A 20353-nucleotide genomic window follows, 5' to 3' on the forward strand; every position below is an offset into this window, starting at 1 on the left:
GCCCATGTCCAGGGATTATGCACACTGAATATTTCACTACACTTTAGTAAAAGTGGTATAGTTCAATTAAACTGCTTGTTTACCTACATTAAACTAGTTTCTAATTGCAGTCCACAAATTTTCAACAAGGTAGTGGTTGTGAGAAATAAAAAAGGGGTTTCATTCATTCCTAAACCAGTTTTAATGGGTGTTTGGGAGCTTTTTCAGCTGGAAACCTGGAACTATTATCTCCGTCCAAAACCTGATTGTTATTTAAAACAGTTTTTTAGCTTGGGTAGTTCCCAGCTTGTTCAGTAGAACTGAACCAACTTAATTATAAGTGGGCAGAACTGTGTGTCTCAGCAGGACCATTATCTCCAGCTAAAACTAACCTTTGTTTTTATTGGAACGGATAAACCTGGTTGATACTGAGCTTCTGGAATGTCTCTGACCTCGACTCTGAAAAAAAAAAAATGTTTACTACACTATCATAATAATACTACCGATGAGTGGATGTAGACGTCTGGAAAATTTAACACATTCCACTGTTATGTTTTCTTTTTTATTCTGACTTGTACTATGGAAGGAACTCTGCCATTCAATCAGCTCATGAATGTGGACGTGCTTCGTGCTTCATTCATCAGCTGCTTTCACAGTGACAAGAGGTCCACTGACAACATTATGTCCTGCATACCACCATTATCGCAGCAGCAGGACTTTAAATAGTGTGGACGTCCAAATGCTGATGGACACATCACCAAATGAGAGACGTAATTTCTTTGCACACATGATAGTCGACATTCCGTAACTGATCCTGCCAACAACAAATAAACAGAGGAACTGACCTTGGTCAAGTCACTCAGATTAGAGTTTCATAACAGGAAGCAGCAAGACCTGAGTAACTCCCCTCTCATTCTGCAGAAGTACACAAAGCACAGCCCATACTGGCTGAAAACTAAATGCCAACTTTTAGCTGTATCGGACTGTTAGTATAAACTCCTACTGCGCAAAAGGTTTCCGTGTAATTTTTTTAGCAGATCCTCTAACACAATGCTGGATAAAATGTCCTCCGCAGCCATGAGCATAAATGATGGTACTGTGTATATGCAGATGCCAACAATAAGCCAGAACAGTTTGAAAGATTCTGGTCAGTCCACTTTGAATTAATGTGGCAGAAAGTCCCCAAATAGTTATTACAGAACCACTGTGGCTCTCTAGAGTTACACTCAACTGCTTCCACAGCACACAGCACACATCACGTCTCCTGTGTCTTTAATCAGGGCAAATACCAGGAAGAGGGTAGGACGCTTATCCCTCATTCGAATGACAGCAGTCATCAACGCCCATTTGCTTCATCCATGAAATATGTGCTTCACTTTTCAAATGGACTGATTATGTCAAATATTTAGGTATGTAATGATAGGCAGAAAGACAGAGAGTAAAAATCCAAAGCTATAGTCCATGAGCAGTTAAAGGATCTGACCAAATCTAGAAATTGGTGTCCAACGGGAGGCAAATGGTCCTTTTGTCACTGAGGAGGCAAATGGCAAAATGTGCATTGGTTGGATTCCTTTGGGGTGACTGTCACGAGGTGACGGCAACACAAGAGTGGCTGTGTGTGTGTGTGTGTGTACCTGCCTTTCCCTCAGAGTGAGGACCATTTTTCCAATTTCACCATCAAATTGAGGACCAGTTGCTGCAAAGTCAGGACAATTTTGCCGGTCCTCACATGCTATTTTGCTAATGGTTAGGTCTAGGGCTAAGGTGTCAATTGGTTAGGGTTAGGGTTCAGTATGCATTGGTAAGGGTTAGGTTTATGGTTAGTTTTAGAGTTAGGGCATAGAAAGGGTTGAAAATGACAAAAAATCGATGGAAGTCAATGGGAGTCAACACATGGTTCTCACTACGATGGCAGAATGAGTAGGGGTGTGTGTGTGTGTGTGTGTTTGTCCTCCTCACCCGAGAGATGGTAAGAGGCAAGCAGAAGTCCTTTCCTCCTTGCAGCCTAAAGCCCCACGGGGCTGGACCGATCAGGGAAACACTGTAGCTGCTGCTCATGATGCACCTAGAAGATAAACAACTTATTAGGGATAGGCCTACAAAAATGGGTTTAAATTCTAAGCCCCAAATATACTCATTGGACGATCTCATGTAAACATAATTTTTTTGATTAATCCATCAATAATCAGATAGCAAAAGATTCCTTAAAGAAGACTTTTTACAAAATGAAACTAGATGAAAATACATTTTTCCAATTGAGGAGTTATGGATAGAGCATATTCACAGACAAAACACATTTTTATTCGTTTCTTAAAAGCAAATTTTTACATATTTGTTTTTCCAATTTTGGTATCATTGCTGCTGAGTGTGGTCTGCTCTGTCAGCTAAAGGCATGAAAAGGCATATGTATTTACAAATGAAAATAAAATATACATTTATTTCATTCCAACCTGAACCAAAACTTGGCTAACTTTCACAATTTAACAATGAACGTAACAAACGCTACTTTCTAAAACAAGGCTCAGTCAAACTGGATTTAGAGTACAGAAGCGGCACATTTTCACGTGTCTCCCACAGGTTAATGGTTGGATTTATTTCTGGACTTTGACTGGGCATAGCTAATAAATCAACAAGCTTGGATCTCATTCTAAACCCTTACCACCCCAAAGATCCACAGGGGGGTAATGTGCTCAGATTACCTTGCAGTTTTTTTTTTTTCTGCCATACAGCGTTTAGAATACATATCAAAAAGTTCCCTTGGTCACATCTAACCAGACCACCTTCCTAGACTTGTCTGCAGAGTCCCATGCACGGCTGCATTTCTTATATCTCTCTTTCTGAAAGTCAAAATAGAGTTGTTGTTATTTTTATTGAGTTACCAACTGGTGGTTTGCCTGACAACAATTTTGAATCTCATGCTTCTCAGGTTAACGTTTGCAGAAGCTCTACTTAATTCATCCTCAGGGGTTAAAACTCAACAGACAAGAACACAAAATAACTTGCATGCATTCATATCTAGCCTCTCATATCGAGGTGAAAAGAGACAAGATTTCTTTTAGATACTGGACCTCCACGAGGAAGGAGTAAAGACAAGACACACCCAGGGCAGTGAGGGACTTTGTAGAGCTCAGTTTTTATTGGCAGCTCCAAGCTCCAAGCTCTCCTAGAATTTCTGTGACACCAAAAAACCTCAGTGGCTGCATGTAAATTGTCACGTAAAAAATATATCAATAATGTCCAAATTAAGAATTAAAAGCACAAAAAGGCATTTAGACTCATGCAAGAGTAAAATATTTCATGCACTATAACATTTCCCTGTTTAATTCCTGTCTGTTATGCATTCCATTTTCCATTGAAATACTAAAGCTGGAAGCTCTTTGTTGGAAGCAGGACAAAAGACTAATGTATTGTTAAATTTATTAGAGTGACAGCTGAGGAAATTGGTAAACCAGATTTGCAGAAGATATATTTCCTTAAAGATTAAGGTGTGTGAGAGAAAATGTGTCCGTTAACTACAGAAACCCAACAGTCATGTGCAAATATCACCTTTGTCCCGACCATACAGGAAGGGTGCGTGCTGACACCAAACCAAACATCAAACAACGCAAGCTTTATAGTTTGTTTACAACACATGGAAAAGGATCTCTCGTATTTTATTAACAAGTTAGCGGGGGAAAAAAAGTTGTTTCTTGGGATAAAAGGTAAAAAAAATGTTTCATTAAAATCGAGAAATTGCATAGTGTATGCCCTGTAATGCAGTAAGCATGCATCTGTGCACTGGGTTATAAGAGGACATGCCTTTCTGTCCCATTAAATATTTCATGTTTAAAAAATGTTTTGTCATCATAAAGGAATGTCTTTTTGAAGCTGCAAGTCAGGCTGCCTCTGGGACAAAGAACCACCTGCTGCAACCCGTCACCTGGTCCTGTTGTACCAGACGCATAGCAAATCGGAGGGGTTGTTTTCACACGATCTCCCATTCAAGCCTGAAGGGTAATAAGTGGATATAACGAGGGAAGACGTGAAAGTGTTGAGAAAAAGGAAAGGAAATCATTTCAAATAGATGCTTATGATACAGACAAGCTCAACACCTGAGAAAATCCATCTATTTACTGTCCACAAAAGGACTTTTTCCCATTATGACATTAATAAGGCTGTTATCTGCATATTTCACCATGTCTGCAGCGGTGGAAAAGACAAGAGAAACAAAGTAAAGTCAGAAACATGAGGGCAGGTTAAAGAAGGGCACCAAACACGCCTTTTGAATAAAACAGGAAAAGTAAACAACTGTTTTCCTTTCTCTTCTACACGGGCTGATAAAGCTTCAATAAAAAGATAGAGGATGGGTTTGGAAGCGGTTACAACATTCACTCCAAGGCAAATGTGGGTAGATCAGTGAAACTTGGCAAAATACCAAGGTAAAAAGTCAAACAAAATTAATCAAGAAGAAAATCTAGACACCCTAGAAATTCAGATTAACATAGGTGGCTATAAAAGAGGATTTAGTTTGTTTTAAGCTATGTATTTGATTTTGCTGTTTAATAAAAAAACTAAAAGAGTTCAGCAGGGGAATTGAGAAAAAAGTAAATATTAAGAAAGTCTTATAAATCATCACGGTGGAAAAACCCACCAAATTGTGAATGAGATAAAGCAGGTTAACCAAAAATCTGCTGGCTGAAAGTTTCATAAAGCAGTTGGCTTTAAAGTGATTGCATTGAAAAGAAGTTAGCCCTGGACTAACCCTGGTTTGATCACTAAAACAGGCATTATTATAGCGCTGGAGGCCATCTTCAGTGACAGCTTTAGAATGTATAAAGCAGCAGGCACAGTGCCCCTCCACGTGAATAAGAAAACAGGATTTTTTTTTCTCATTTCTTTCATTTTATTGAGTGGAATAAATCAGTACAGGTTTGATTAGTGGCTATACGTTTTTACACTGTAACAAAAATAAGCAAAGACAACAATCTTATGTTTTTTTTTTTTTTTTTATTATCATTATTTTTTAGTAAAACAGTTTTGGAGATCTCAGATTATGGAACAACTGAGTTCAGAGATTTGGCCTTCCTCTTAGTATTTATCTGACGACAGGAAATGCAGTGAAAATTACTTTGACACAAACAATACAGGTGCTGGTCATAAAATTAGAATATCATGAAAAAGTAGATTGATTTCAGTAATTCCATTTAAAAAGTGAAACTTGTATATTATATTCATACATTACATACAAACTCATATATTTCAGATGTTTATTTTGTTTAATTTTGATGATTACAAATGACAACAAATGAAAATCTCAAATTCATCATATCAGAAAATTAGAATATTACTGAAGACCAATAAAAACAAAGGATTTATAGAAATGTTGGCCAACTGAAAAGTATGAACATGAAAAGTATGAGCATGTACAGCACTCAGTATTTAGTTGGGCCTCCTTTGGCCTGTATTACTGCAGCAATGCGGCGTGGCATGGAGTCGATCAGTCTGTGGCACTGCTCAGGTGTTATGATAGCCCAGGTTGCTCTAATAGTGGCTTTTAGCTCTTCTGAATTGTTGGGTCTGGTGTATTGCATCTTCTTCTTCACAATACCCCATAGATTTTCTATGGGGTTAAGGTCAGGAGAGTTTGCTGGCCAATTAAGAACAGGGATACCATGGTCCTTCAACCAGGTACTGGTAGCTTTGGCACTGTGTGCAGGTGCCAAGTCCTGTTGGAAAATGAAATCTGCATCTCCAAAAAGTTGGTCAGCTGCAGGAAGCATGAAGTGCTCTAAAACTTCCTGGTATGTGGCTGCGTTGACCCTGGACCTCAGAAAACACAATGGACCAACACCAGCAGATGACATGGCACCCCAAACCATCACTGACTGTGGAAACTTTACACTGGACTTCAAGCAACGTGGATGAAGTGCCTCTCTTCTTTTCCTCCAGACTCTGGGACCTTGATTTCCAAAGGAAATGCAAAATTTACTTTCATCAGAGAACATGACTTTGGACCACTCACCAGCAGTCCAGTCCTGTTTCTCTTTAGACGCTTCTGACGCTGTCTGTGGTTCAAGAGTGGCTTGACACAAGGAATGCGACAGCAGAAACCCATGTCTTTCATACGTCTGTGTGTGGTGGTTCTTGAAGCACTCACTCCAGCTGCAGTCCACTCTTTGTGAATCTCCCCCACATTTTTGAATGGGTTTTGTTTCACAATCCTCTCCAGGGTGCGGTTATCTCTCTTGCTTGTACACTTTTTTCGACCACATATTTTCCTTCCCTTCGCCTCTCTATTAATGTGCTTGGACACTGAGCTCTGTGAACAGCCAGCCTGTTTAGCGATGACCTTTTGTGTCTTGCCCTCCTTGTGCAAGGTGTCGATGGTCGTCTTTTGGACAACTGTCAAGTCAGCAGTCTTCCCCATGATTGTGTAGCCTATAGAACTAGACTGAAAGACCATTTAAAGGCTTTTGCAGGTGGTTTGAGTTAATTAGCTGATTAGAGTGTGGCACCAGGGGCCATCAATTTTTAACCTTTTCACAATATTCTAATTTTCTGATATGATGAATTTGAGATTTTCATTTGTTGTCATTTGTAATCATCAAAATTAAACAAAATAAACATCTGAAATATATGAGTTTGTATGTAATGTATGAATATAATATACAAGTTTCACTTTTTAAATGGAATTACTGAAATCAATCTACTTTTTCATGATATTCTAATTTTATGACCAGCACCTGTATATTATAATTAAGCACTCTCATCAATTTACCAGAGATGTACCGACCCAATTTGATATTGGTTATCAGTCTAATATCAGCCAAAACACTAACATCAGAATAGATCTGATTACGTCTAAAATGTCCAATATTAACAAGGTGATGGAAAAACTCCACACATGTTTATGTCATTGGTTTACAATAAATGGGTGACTTGGGTTGCTCAGTGGTACAGTGGGTAGCACTGGTGCCTTGCAGCAAGAAGGTTCTGGGTTTGATTCCCAGCCCGGGTCTTTCTGCATGGAGTTTGCATGTTCTCCCTGAGCATGCGTGGGTTCTCTCTGGGTACTCCAGCTTCCTCCCACAGTCCAAAAACCTGACTGCTAGGTTAATTGGCTTCCCCTTAGGTGTGAGTGTGTGTGTGAATGGTTGTTTGTCTCTGTGTTGCCCTGCGATGGAGTGGTGACCTGTCCAGGGTGTACCCCACCTCTCGCCCGTAGACAGCTGGAGATAAGACACCAGCACCCCTCGCGACCCTACTTGGGACAAGTGTGTAAGAAAAAGGATAGATGGGTGAGTTGTTATCTTATCTGTTCTTGTTGAGAATAATTTTTCTGTTTGAATAAAACTTGATCAAAACTTCTTATATTTTACACAACAACATGAGTAATAAAAGTAAGCGTGATTTTGTGCTGATATCGTATTGGGTCAATGTTGGTATTAGTCAGCACTCAAAGCTGCGATATCTGCTTCGTACTGGAAATTAAAAAGTCGGATCAGGAACTTGCCACCAATTGCAACCATATCTCTGGGGAGTCTTCATCTAAACTGTGATTATCCCTCATATAAATGATTCTATTCATTTTTTAAAACAATGCAGCAGGCACCTAAAAAATTCATTAGAAATGCTATTATCTGTTTGCCTTAGATTAAGACATTGACATCTAACTTTCCCATTTAAGGTCTTGTTTAACATTTTTCTTCAAAGCTTAATCTGTGAGTCTACAATGTAGACAGATATGTACAGTGTCCAAATTTCAAAACCCTTAAGGCGGAGTTCTTCAGCAGGGGGTCCGCGACCCCTAGGGGGTCCATGGAGGTACATCATGGGGGTCGTGAAAGTTTTGGTTGATTAGACTTTTTGTTTTTTTTATACTCCCCCTGCAATTTTGTCCCCTAATTGATTTTTTTTTTATTACACATTACCATGAATTCAACACACTGTAGTAAACAGATAAATGGAGGAAGAAGATGTCTTTAAGTCATCAATGCTCACATTCAGCGACACACAGGAGCTCTTTCAAGCTGGGCACCGTTTCATTCACACCTGTCCCATCAACCAGGAATCCGAATCAGAAATACTTTAATAATCCTAGGGAGAAATTATTTTCGTTACATTACTCCATCTGTAATAGAGTGACTAAAGGACCAGTTTGATATAACACAATTTCATACAATATATATATAATTAGGGGGTCCCCGCTCCATATTGCCATAAGTTTGGGTGTTCTTGGCCTGGAAAATGTTGAAAACCCCTGCCTTAGGGAATACACGACTCTGAACTGCTCCATTTTGCATAGTTTTCAGTGTTTTTATTTCCCGGTGAAATAGAGCGACTCATGAGTGTTGAAATTTGGTTCACAATGACTCAAGTCATGATAGACGCACATATATCAATAGCATTACCTAATAAGGAGAGAACAAACATTAGGCCCATGCCCCTGCTTGTTTTGCAGTCGTCAATGATATCAAGCGTAGACATGAGCAGACACACCTCTCAGTGTTCTCCCACAGATGAGACAGAGTCAATATGTGCATCACAATTCATCAGCAACACTCGTATCAATACATCTGTAAGTCTGAAAGAAATTACCCCCTTTGGGCCTCATCTGTCAAGTTCCTATCGTGTTGGCACCATAGCAAAGGATTTCAACACTTTTTTCCCTAAAACATTGCCTTAAATATTTAAAAATGTTGTAGAGCTGAAAGGCATGGCAGAAAACAGAAATATTTTGAAAGATCCTTTTTAGGCAGAGACTGACTGCAAAGTAAATAGCAGATGCTGACAGGGGCAGTTTGGATTTTTGCTGAATCTTCTTATTTGATCACCTCTAGGGTTGTATGGGTTTAAAATACAACATTTAGAAAGAAGCATGTGGAGAAAAATAAAGTACGAATCAGTTACAGTCTTACAAATAGTAATACGGCAAAACTATTAAACATTCACCTTCTGTCATGTGGCAACAAGAAAGCGTCAATGTCATTCATCTGAATTTTTTCAAAAAGCTAAATTATGGCCATTCTAAGTCACACAGATCTAATATCTTTGTAAGAGTAGCAAAAGAAAACAATTTCTAAAAAAAAAACATTTGTTTTTTGTGTGTCCATTGCACGACCATTTGTGTAACCATTGCACCAACACGACATTGGACATATCATGGTGTGGGGATAATATTCGTCAGAAGAAAATTTGTGAAAGGGAATATACTTAAAAATGGAGGTAAGGGTCACCTATTTGCAGGACAACAATCCTAAACATACGGCTAATGCTACAAGAACTACTACAATGGAGGCTTCTTCATGTGATAACCTGGGCAAAGTTCAGTTTCAACAGAGAAACCGAGTTAAGACATGAAAAGCTCTACACCTAATCTGACTGATTTTGAGCTGAGAACGGGGCACACCCAGAGCAACTGTTGCTAGATTGTTAAATAAGGAGGCTGAATGCATCTGCATCACACCCTGAAGAGATCGACTTGTAAAAAACGTTATAAAACGATCCACGTATTCCTCTTACTCCACAATTATACACGGTTTTGTTTTTGTTTCTTACATAAAATTCATCCTGAGGTTCAAACGACATAAAAGCTTTTACAAGGCACTGCAAGTTTCTAATTAAGTTTAGGCCGGTACAGTTAATTTCCAAAAAAAATAAAAAATAAAAAAAACAAAGGTCAATATTGAAAAGGTTTGTTTTTGTTTTCCTTATGGATTCCAACTGGTCACCTGAATTAAATGCTGAGCCTCTCCTTATCTGACCTCAGCTTTGTGCGTCACACCAAAAGCTGTTTCTAGCCTTGTTTACCTCAAGTTTTATTCAAAAGAAAGAATGTCTCCAAGTTTTACTGAGAAATGTGTGTGAGCTTGTCCAGCTTCAGGTTTCAGATGTAACGCCCATTTCACAAGGTTTCAGAAGCAGACACTGCTGCTAGGTAACTATACAGACTCTAAGGGGCCATTTTTACTGCCCCTTATCAGAGCACTTTCACTAAAGATAAAATGCGTCTCTATTTATCCAAATAAAATTCTAAAATAAGTTATATATTAGCACATATTCCTAATTTATAATCTCATTTATTTAACTTAAACTATCCCTTAGCAAAAAGTAGTATACTTAAAGTAAATTTTATTAAGAATACTTAAGTATAAGTTTAGAAAGTATACCAAACAGAGTACTTTAAGTATTACTAAAGTAATACTTCTTCGAACTAAATTGGGACATTTTTAAGTTTACTAAAATATACTTTACTGATCAATAAAGTAAACAATAGTATAGTCAAGTACATTTGACTATACAATTGTTAAGTATATGAAATATAGTTTAGAATAAGTAAACTCTAAGTGCACTGCCTGATTTTAAGTATGAAATTAGTGCACTTTTAGTATACTTGAATAAACTACTTTTTGCTAAGGGATATAAAGTGTGGATAATAAAGGTCATAAATGGAACATTTACTTTTCCTATTTTCATGAACTATACCTACTGCTTATATAATATATATAATATATCTATACTATATAAAGAAGATATTTCGCTTATAAATCTTATTTATAGTGAACAAAAACCCAGAGTGTAATAGTGAAGGATCAGTCTGTCCACCCATGTTAATTTGGAGAAGGTGCATGACCGCACTGAAGCTCAGAGGGTGTGCCATAAAACACATAACAATAGAATAAAACACCATGTTCGCTCAAAAACATATTTTATCTATTTAAAAGTTTTACTAATACATTTTAATTTGGACTGAATCGGTTAGTTCTGAACTGCAGCTGTGTAACGGAAACCAACAAAAAATATGAAACAAACTAACAGAATAATTGATATTAAAAGAAACATTTTCTAATTGCTCTCGGTTGCTCACCTTATCTGAGGGAACCGCGTTTAGTGTTGGGAGAAAGAAGCGACTTCTGGTCTGTTCTCAGTTTCTAAGAACTGAATGAGCGGAACTAAAACTTCCGCCTTTAAGGGAGAGAGAGAGAGAGAGAGAGAGAGAGAGAGAGAGAGAGAGAGAGAGAGAGAGAGAGAGAGAGAGAGAGAGAGAGAGAGGAGGGTTAGAGCAGCTCTCCTAGGCTGGGGGGGGCAGCGCTGCTGCAGGCTGCAGGCACAGGCTTGTCCTGAAGGTGGGGAAAACAGAGAAGAACGACCTGTTAAAGGCAAAAAAAAACCCAGAGAGCACCTAAATATATACATCTTTGGATGCTCAAATCATAAACTTCTAACGGAAAGTTAAGCTTCATTTATCTATTGTGACTTTTTTTGTGTGCATATAATGTGTCTGTTTGGAAGGGTTTCAGATATCCCAAGTTCCAAAAACTCATTTAACTATAATTTCTTAAACACAAAACAGAACAGTATTGGTCTTTTATTTTCAATACTTTCAATCTTGTAGCCTTGAACACCGGTAGTGCTTTCTGTTTTTCATGGGACTTCACTTCAGCACCTCCTCACAGGGCCGGAGCTAGATGTGGGGCCAGGGGTGGCCATGGCCACCCTCAGCCAATCATTGGCCACCACTGTGGCCACCCCTACCATTTTTTCCCCTAATCCAGACGGTGGCAGCAGTAATACTCTCATGTGGAATATTCTAAACATTTAAATTTTTTGGGGGGGTAATTATGCACATCAATATACTAACATCAAAGATGATAAATACAGAATTCATGCTGTTTTCAGAACTAGATTTTGTGTTTTATGGGGTAAAGACAAAATATATCTTTGCAAGTCATCTGGGAGTCTTCAGTGAAATCATAGATAAATAACAATTTTGATAAAAACTTATCAATTTATGTAGATATTAGTGCTTGTAAATATCAATTTAAAGCTGAATTTTTATCGATACAAGTAGGTAAGTAAGATTTACGCAGTGTTGGGCAAGCTACTTGTCCAGTGTAGTGAGCTAAGCTATCAACTACTCAACAATAAATTAAGCTTCACTACACAAAAGCTACCACCTAAAGAATTATAGCAAGCTAAGTTACACTAATGTGTTAAAAGTAGCTTAACTACATCAGAAGCTACTTAACGTTGTACCAACCTAATGTCAATTCAAAATGAGTCTGACACACTAGTTAAAATATTTATTAAAGATCAGCCAATGACATATCACAGTGTAAACATGGCTTTATGATCAGCATATTAAAATAAAAACTAAAGTAATTACTAGTAGACAAACTAGTAAACAATCTGCTGTTATTAGAACCAAATTAAAGGTACTGTGTAGTGTTCTACACACCGAGACATGGCTATGAGTTTGCATTCAATGGACATCTCTAGGGAAACAAAACCCTACAAAAGACCTCAATTAAACAGTTGATTCAAGTAACAAACAAAACTGTTTACAAAAGAAGGTGAAAAAATAAAGAAGCTAATTAAGAGATACATATATATATGTCTCACCATTTAATTTAATTTCTACCTACATATTTATTCATTGTATTTTTGGAGGCAATTAATTGAATGCTTATTTATTTATTTATTGAGCATTTATTTATTTATGTATTTATTTTATATACGGTAGAACTGTTCCTCCATAAAAAATCTTATCTGTGCACAGCCTAAAAACAGATTTATGTAAACATCCTGTCAGGTAAACTAGGCCATGAAAATACAATATGGAAGTTTCACTACTGCTCTCTAATTAGAGTATCTTAGTGGCACATAGATATGGGAGAATTATCCTGCCATAATGCAAGAGCACATCATTTCAATTTGAGAAAAGAATTTCATCTTCTTGCTCTCAAAACTTATAATGCTCACACTTAAAACATGTGCTCTCTCTCAAATATTTTCTCTTCTCTCTTTGTTTCTTCTCTCAGATTTAATCCTTCTTGCACAGATATTTTCTCCTCTCGCTTGCCTCCTTCTCTTCGCGCACAAACCGCGCTCTGTTACGCTCGCAAATCCGTAGGCTCTGCTTGCGGATTTGTTTTGCTCTCTCAGACTGCAGTTGGATCGTTGCCTAGCAACCTTTCCAGCCAATAGAACGACAGCCTCGGAAAGGGTGCGCTTGTTTAACCCTACTGAGTGTGCCTGTGCTACTACGCCACTTATAAGAGCATCAGCTGAAACTGCTATTTACAGTAGCTTGTGGCTGATTGTTGTTTCAAAATAGAAAACTTGGTTTCATTTCTTAGTTTTGCCCTGGATTTTGTAGCGTTTGTGGACGCTACGTCGCTACTTGATCAAAACAATAACGTCGCTACAGGAAAGTTACTTGATAAATAAAGCAGCGACGCTACAGTCAAGCTACTGGAAAATGTAGTTAAACTAATAGCTTCGCTACATGTAGCGGCGCTACTGCCCATCACTGGATTTACGCCCCAGATCTCAAAACTGAAGGAATTAAATCTGCTACACCTTTTATTTAGAAAGCACGGATGTTTAAAAATATGCGTCTATTTGTTAGCAAAGGCTGTAGGAAAGTATAGTTTGTCTGTATTTAGAAAATATGGATGTTTTTCTGTTGGAACAGTGTAGACTGACCGTGAGGTTCTGGTGCCTATCTGCTTTTGGCCACCCCTCAGTTTACATTTGTTATAGCCTGGCCACCCTTATAAAAATTTTCTGGATATGCCTCTGCCTCATCACAGTGTCGTCACTCCTCACCATGGCCGGTTTTAGAAAGGGGCCAACGGGGGCCAGTGCCCCTGTAGATCATGTCCTGAAGACATAGGCTATGTTCACACTGCAGGCCTTGATGCTCAATTCCACTTTCACAAGTGGAGCAGTAGGGCTATTGCCATAGTGTTCCACTTGTTTCATGCATATAAATTGCTTTACTATAATTATGCAGGGAGTTTTATAGATTATATGGACACAGCAATGTAAATAGAATATAAGAGCAAAAACGGAAAAGAAAAGGAGAAAAGATCAAAGAAAGAGGAGATAGAAAGGAGATAAAGATAAAACATTTTCAGTCTGCTTCATCACCTGCAATGAGATGTAAAAAGAACAGCTCAACCAACAGACATTAAACGAGACATACAATAAAGAAACACCTTGAAACTATCGCTGAAGTGGTATTATGTATATCAGCACATGTCAGAATTTATATTCCGACATGTGCTCTGTTTTACCTGAAGATAAAAATGTGGGCTTTCTGTTCAATTCCGATTTTCTTTGCAAAATCCGATTTTTTTATGCTGCCGTTCATATTTCTAAATATATGAGACTTGTATGTGATCTCCTGTGTGAACTGCTTTCATACAACGAGAGTGTCCCGCATGCGCAGTAGAGGACACATTGACGTCACAGGCCAGCGTGCTCTTTTTTTCCGGATAAACATGGTTAAACATAAATACTGCTCTCCGCATCATCTGCCATGGTTGTTGTTTTTCTTGCCGCTTCTGCATAACAAGACGCATAATAGTAACCTTTGTCAAATATTAATGACGTTCAGAAGTTTTACTTTGCTCCTTGTTTTCTAGTTTTAATGGTTTAATTCTTATTTTGTTGTGTTTTCTGGTTATTTTCAGTTTTCAGTTTTTTTTATTTGTTGCCCTTTGCTGCCCTCTTGTGTTCTCCTTTTTCCCTATCTCCTTTCCTGTTCTTCTCTGTTCACACCTGCTCCCAATCTCCTCATTAGTCCTTTGTTTCAGTCTCCCATAAATACTCTCTCTGTTCAGTTCCTCTGTGCTGATTCCTCGTGTAACTTCCTCCAACTTTGTCTCTGAGTCTTCCTCCTCGTGATAGTTTTCCCCCCTGATGTCTCCATGGTTTCTGGTTTGTTTGACTTTGTTTTCATGTTTTGATTTTTGGATTTTGGATTCCTGCCTCAGTTGTTTGTTTACTCTTCATTAAATCATCAAGAAACTCACCTCTGCCTCCCTGCCTCTGCATTTGGGTCCTCACACCACAACCAAATCCTGACACATAATACTTAAAAGAAAATTTAAAGATTATATGCGCTGGAACAGACATGGTTACTGATAGGCCCTTTGGATCTATTTAATTCTTTTTCTTTACAAATTCTGTTTTACTAATTATTCAAAAACAATAAGGTGATAACTTCAGTGGGATTGAGATAGGATCCCAGTTTTCATCTGCTAAATGTTTTTTTTTCACAACAAATAAAAAAAATGATCTAATTTTTACAGATGAATTTAACAGTTTTTCTTGATTTCTAATTCAAAATTTATAGAAAACGGTAGTTTTAACTTAAATCGAAAATATGTAAAATTCCGAAATTATAAATGTATATTGACCTCAAAAGAGATCATTTTTTTATTGAACCTATTAAAAAGAAATTTCACTTTGCTTTTCTGGCCCCCCATGAAAACACACTGGCCCCCTCCTGGCCCCCTGGTACATTTGGTCTAGATCTGCCACTGTTCCTCACCTTCACTAGATGTGGATATACTTTAGTATATTCTGCTGTAAAATTTGTCCTATATTTTCATTATTTACTCGAGGATTGAACCTCTGCTGTTTCACAGAATGCAGAGCTTTGAGTTGTAACTAGGTGAGAGTAACCCGAAACTTATCGAACTGATCCAATCAGCTTCGTGACAACCAGTCGCCTTGAACGCTCATTGAACAGAGCATCGCTTTGGGCAGACACGCTGCACAGGTTTCAACAGCAACCTCCTCCCCACACCCTACGCTCTCTTTTTGTCTACACAATCTCAGCAGTTACAATCCGCACATGATGCAAGAATTATTGTGCTGCCTTTCCGCTCTCACTCGCATTAAAAAGACACCATCTCCCATAGTCTAAAATACGGGATAATTTATCAGACTCACAGGCATCCGTGAACAACTATCTATATCAGGGAGACTTCCGGGAGGCTTGGGATGTCTGCGGTTTCAAGTAATTAATTTTGATGACAGTTTTTACAATGGTGTAAATATCAGTAAGCAGAGACTGCAGTTGCTTAGGGGCCCCCAACCTCTAAGGGGCCCCGTCACTGACACCTGGTTGGCCCCGTACGCAATTGTAGACAAGGACGTGTCTTTGTCACGGTCTTGGTTCTGTCATGTTTTATTTTGCTCCATGTTTTATTGGTTTTATTCCTATTTTGTTGTATTTTCTGGATCTATCTGAGTTCTCAGGTTTTAATTTGGTGCCCTCTTGTGTTGGTCTCCTTTTCCCTATCTCCTTCCTTGACTGCTCTCTTCACATCTGCTCCCAATCTGCTCGTTAGTCCTCTCTTTGTTCAGTCTACCATAAATACTCTCCTTGTGCAGTTCCTCAATGCTGGTTCCTCGTCTAACACCGTCTCTCCTTGCTTTTCCCTGACTCCACATGCTCTTTACCCTGATGTCTCCATGGTTCTGTTTGTTTTACATTTCATGTTGGATTTTTGGATTCTTGCCTTTGTTTACTGTTATCACTGATTAAAACTGCAAGAAATCACCTCTGCCTCCCTGCCTCTGCATTTGGGTCCTCAAACCACAACCAAACCCTGACACTCTTTGCAGTTGTAATGGTGCGAAAAAACTCTTCTTAAACCCAACTAAGACTAATTGAATTGCCCGGACCTTATTTATACCCCAACACATGGCAGATTTCAACATGATGGTGAGCCGTTTAAACATGACACCAATAGCAAAGCAGACAGTGGTACTTTTAATTACTATGGTCATAACTGTGTATAGTTCATTAGAAGGTTGGTAAAACATACACTCATATAATATGTTTCAAACCACAATAAAGATCTTAAAAGAACAATGTATTTGAGTGTTTTATTTCTTACACTACGACTTGGAATTATGGGTAATCCAGAGCGTTGATTAAAACCATAACTGTTGAGTACAATGTGGAAAAAAAGAGGTACTGAAGCGGATTCCAGAAAAGAAAACGCAAAGAAGAGCTGCTGGAAGAATGGAAAAAAAACTTCCCAAAATTAACATGTTCTTTCAAAGAACCGAAGAGGGAGAGGTGGCCGTTGCTGCAGCAGTGAGTGAAGATTGCAACCAGAAGATGAATGGAGAGAGTGTGGGATAGGAGGGGGCTGTGAAGCTCAAGGTAGCCTGATAAGACTAATTTTACAGGTTATGGGGTTGATGGGGTATTGTACTTCATATGGCACCTACCCAGATAATGTTGCTTACGGGCCTATTGTTATGTCCTTACTCCATTGAGTTTTCAGCAAGTAAGACATTCAAATGGTAGACATGTAAAAGTGAATAACTTTTCTAACTTTTACCAGTTGAGGTAAATTCGGACTGGACCCCTGAGACTTGTGCCACAGCATGGGTGCCTCAAGTCCTCAAGAGCTACAGTCCTGTGACTTTTGGATGCAGTATTTCTCCAATCCACCTGAATCATATAGATCGACTCTCTCATCAGCATGTCATTTAGTTCTGCAGAGGGCCTGGCTGTGATGGATCACTTTATTTCATATAGGTGTGTCGGTAAAAAGGGAGGCACCTTAACTCAAGGGCTGAAGTTAGGCAATCCCATTTTACTGGGTTTCTGTATTGAGAGTGCCGGCCTTGTGGTTAGGGCATAGAGCTTGGAATCTGAGGTTCTGAGTTCGAGCCCCACTCCCACAGACTGCCACTCTGGGTCACAGTGGATGGGTTAAATGCAGAGTTCAATAAAGTGCAATTTCAATTGACTAGGAATGGAACAGTATGGCTACGCCGTTGTCTGGATGATAAAGGGAATTAAGATTATTTACATATATCTACCCCTGTGAGGTTAATATTCCCTACTCGGTTGTCTTAAAGTTGTAATCATCTCCATTCAGTCTGTTCAGCCAGACAGCCATCTTGTCTTTAATCCATACATCTATCCATTGGTGCAGCCATCCAACTGCCTTTTGATTTATCCATCCAACCTTCTCGCCAGCCGCCCACAGGATAAAGACTGACAGGATAAAGGGCCCTCTCTCCTGTTACTGTAGCAACAACTAACAATAGAAATACATTTTGGTAAATCTGACTGACAGAAAATATTAAAAAGAGTAAGTCTAATATAATGTCAGATAGTTATAAAAATTCAAGTTGAAGACTGTGTTTGTAAATATCTTAAGTAAAATGTATTTGCTGTATTTTTGAAGGTTTCTGTGTCAGTGTTACTGTATTTTTGCGCCCTCTAGTGGTCAAAATGCCACCTAACATTTTTTGTATTTGATACTACTTGTAACATTTTACTGCTTAGGATAGAGTAAGTAGGCTCTTGAGAACAAACATACTTGTTTGTATGAATTCTTTATTGTGATCTAAGAAAACATATGTTATGAAAATACAATGTTCTCTCAAGGTTAAGATGTAATGTTTCTTCAAAGAAATACACCTAGTGTAATTACCAAACACACTGTTATTGTTTATCTGTTTTTTTTTCTACTCACAAAGTTTTTTTTAATTATTTAACCTTTATTAAACCAGATAAGTTTCATTAACCAATTCTTATGTAAAGTAAGACCAAGGAGGAAGGAAGACACACAGGAGCAGAACAGTCAAGACTTTGTTTATCACAATACACCAATGGCCAATTCAAAAAAAAAGAAGAATACTAATAAAATTATAATAATGCATTACTCTGACACAAATAAAGAGATACGGGGAAAAGCTGTAATATTCTTTTAATGTTTAATGTTTTTATCTAACAATTTACTGTACTGCTTGTTGTTTTGATTTTATCTTTTTAATCCAGAGTAGATATGAACCACATTTTTGCCTGCAGATTAACCGGTAATCCAGCAGCTCAATCCCCTGCATAATGCTTTTAAATCACTCAGCTGTACAGTTCATTCATCTGAGGTCCTGGTACATACCTTTAGAATATTATACCTAACTGAGCAAGCACACTGCTTGAAAATTCCTGATGTTAATGTTGGAGGATGGTTCGGAAATGATGTGGGTCTAAATCAGAAGACCTCAGTGTGTCACAAGTACATTAACTCCATTATAACTGAATCGTCCATTTGCTGGGTCAATATTATTGATATTTTTCCCAACATAGTAGTTCAGAGGGTACAATTATTTGTTTTTGTTTTTTATAATCCAATGTTAGACATTATCATTTCATTCTCTTATGTTTCACTGTCGGTGACACTTCAAGTAGCTAAAGTATATATAGCTGTACTAACAAGCAGACCTTCTAAAGATAATAGATCCTAGAAACTGACTGATGATAAATAAAATAAATTGATTTAATGCTGAAAAATATTGAAACCCTGCCTAGAATCATAAAACATTATAATGTATAAGTTCATTAACTAGAGTACACATCGCTATGACTGATAGAGCAAATTAAGACTATCAGAGGACATTTCCACACTGGATTTTCAATGTCATTAAGATCATATACCAATTCTCCAAACTGGTTTAAAGTAGCTTTGGGGTGTTGAGAAGTTTAAGCCTTTATCTTTTTTATATAGTTTCAGATTTAGTACAATGTTCATCTGTTCATCTAAAAATACACAGGTTCCAGTGTTCATGTTTTTCTTAGGAAAACAGATTCTTTGTCAGATTAACTTTTGTTTTCCTGTTTTGCATTCTTGAAAAATGTATGAATCGATTCCCAGAGCAAAAGCAAAAACCATGTATAGATGTTTGGTTTATCTGCAGCGTAACAAGTCTTGTACCGACATGGACTGAAAGGCCACTCAGCCAAGAGGAGGCCATTACTCCTGAAAGCATCATGAAAAGTCAGATTACGGGCTGGGAGTGTATGCATAGATGTATCATTTGGAGTACTGATTAAACTAAAGTCATAATGTTTTACCCAAATGACCAAAGGAAAGCTTGGAAGTAAGATGAGTGAGGAATGGGTGGAGCACTCTACATTTTTTGTAAAAGGAGAGATTGAATCAGTTCACAAATTAGATAGTGGGATAAAAAAAAGGAAAGTTATGTGAACTAGTGAAGTAAAATCTCTGGAGTTTTATCTGGAAATTGAAGGGTGAGTATAGATAGGTCTTCTCAGTGGACAATAACACAAGACATCATCTTAGCCAAATCTCAATCTCCACCTTGCACATCAAGAGTTATCCAAAGTATGCCAAAGCGATACAAAGTAATCAGCTTTTAAACAATTTCCAGGTAAGTAATAATTGTATAATAACAACTGATGCCATAAAATTTTTTGACAGATTTAGTTAATTAAAAAGCAAGCAATTGAAACCATAACATTGCAAAAAATGATTTCTTATGGCAGCCTTGTTCTTGTTAGATAGCTCATTTTAATACATGACTGTGACAAACACATTTCAACCCTTGAGTTTATATTTGTAATTCTACCTTATTTTCCAAGATGTTTCCCCATTTTAACATTACCAATTTTACAGGTTTTTGTTACTTAGTTTACTCATATTCATCATGAAGCAGTTTCAAGCAGGATTTGGGGCATAAATCATATATATATATATGAAACATTAAACTTACAAAATAGGTAACTTTTTTTTTTAAAGAAACTTAATTTTGATTAAACTACTTTGTT

General features: G+C 37.8%; 1 protein-coding gene across 3 annotated transcripts in view; it reads right to left on the reverse strand.

Annotated features, from left to right (window-relative positions):
- Positions 1 to 10937, reverse strand: part of pdlim5b (PDZ and LIM domain 5b) — a 49020-nt gene extending 38083 nt beyond the window's left edge. For all 3 annotated transcript variants that reach the window (XM_038296823.1, XM_038296821.1, XM_038296820.1), the window contains exons 1-2: positions 10826 to 10937; positions 1939 to 2044 (exon numbers count right to left, since the gene is read on the reverse strand). In XM_038296823.1, coding sequence (XP_038152751.1) covers positions 1939 to 2037 — 99 coding nt within the window. In that variant the 5' untranslated portion in view covers positions 2038 to 2044; positions 10826 to 10937. The remainder of the gene's footprint in view (positions 1 to 1938; positions 2045 to 10825) is intronic.
- Positions 10938 to 20353: the final 9416 nt, after the last annotated feature.

Source organism: Cyprinodon tularosa, unplaced genomic scaffold (assembly GCF_016077235.1).
Source record: "Cyprinodon tularosa strain WSP-4 unplaced genomic scaffold, ASM1607723v1 ctg378, whole genome shotgun sequence".
Lineage (NCBI taxonomy): Eukaryota > Metazoa > Chordata > Actinopteri > Cyprinodontiformes > Cyprinodontidae > Cyprinodon > Cyprinodon tularosa.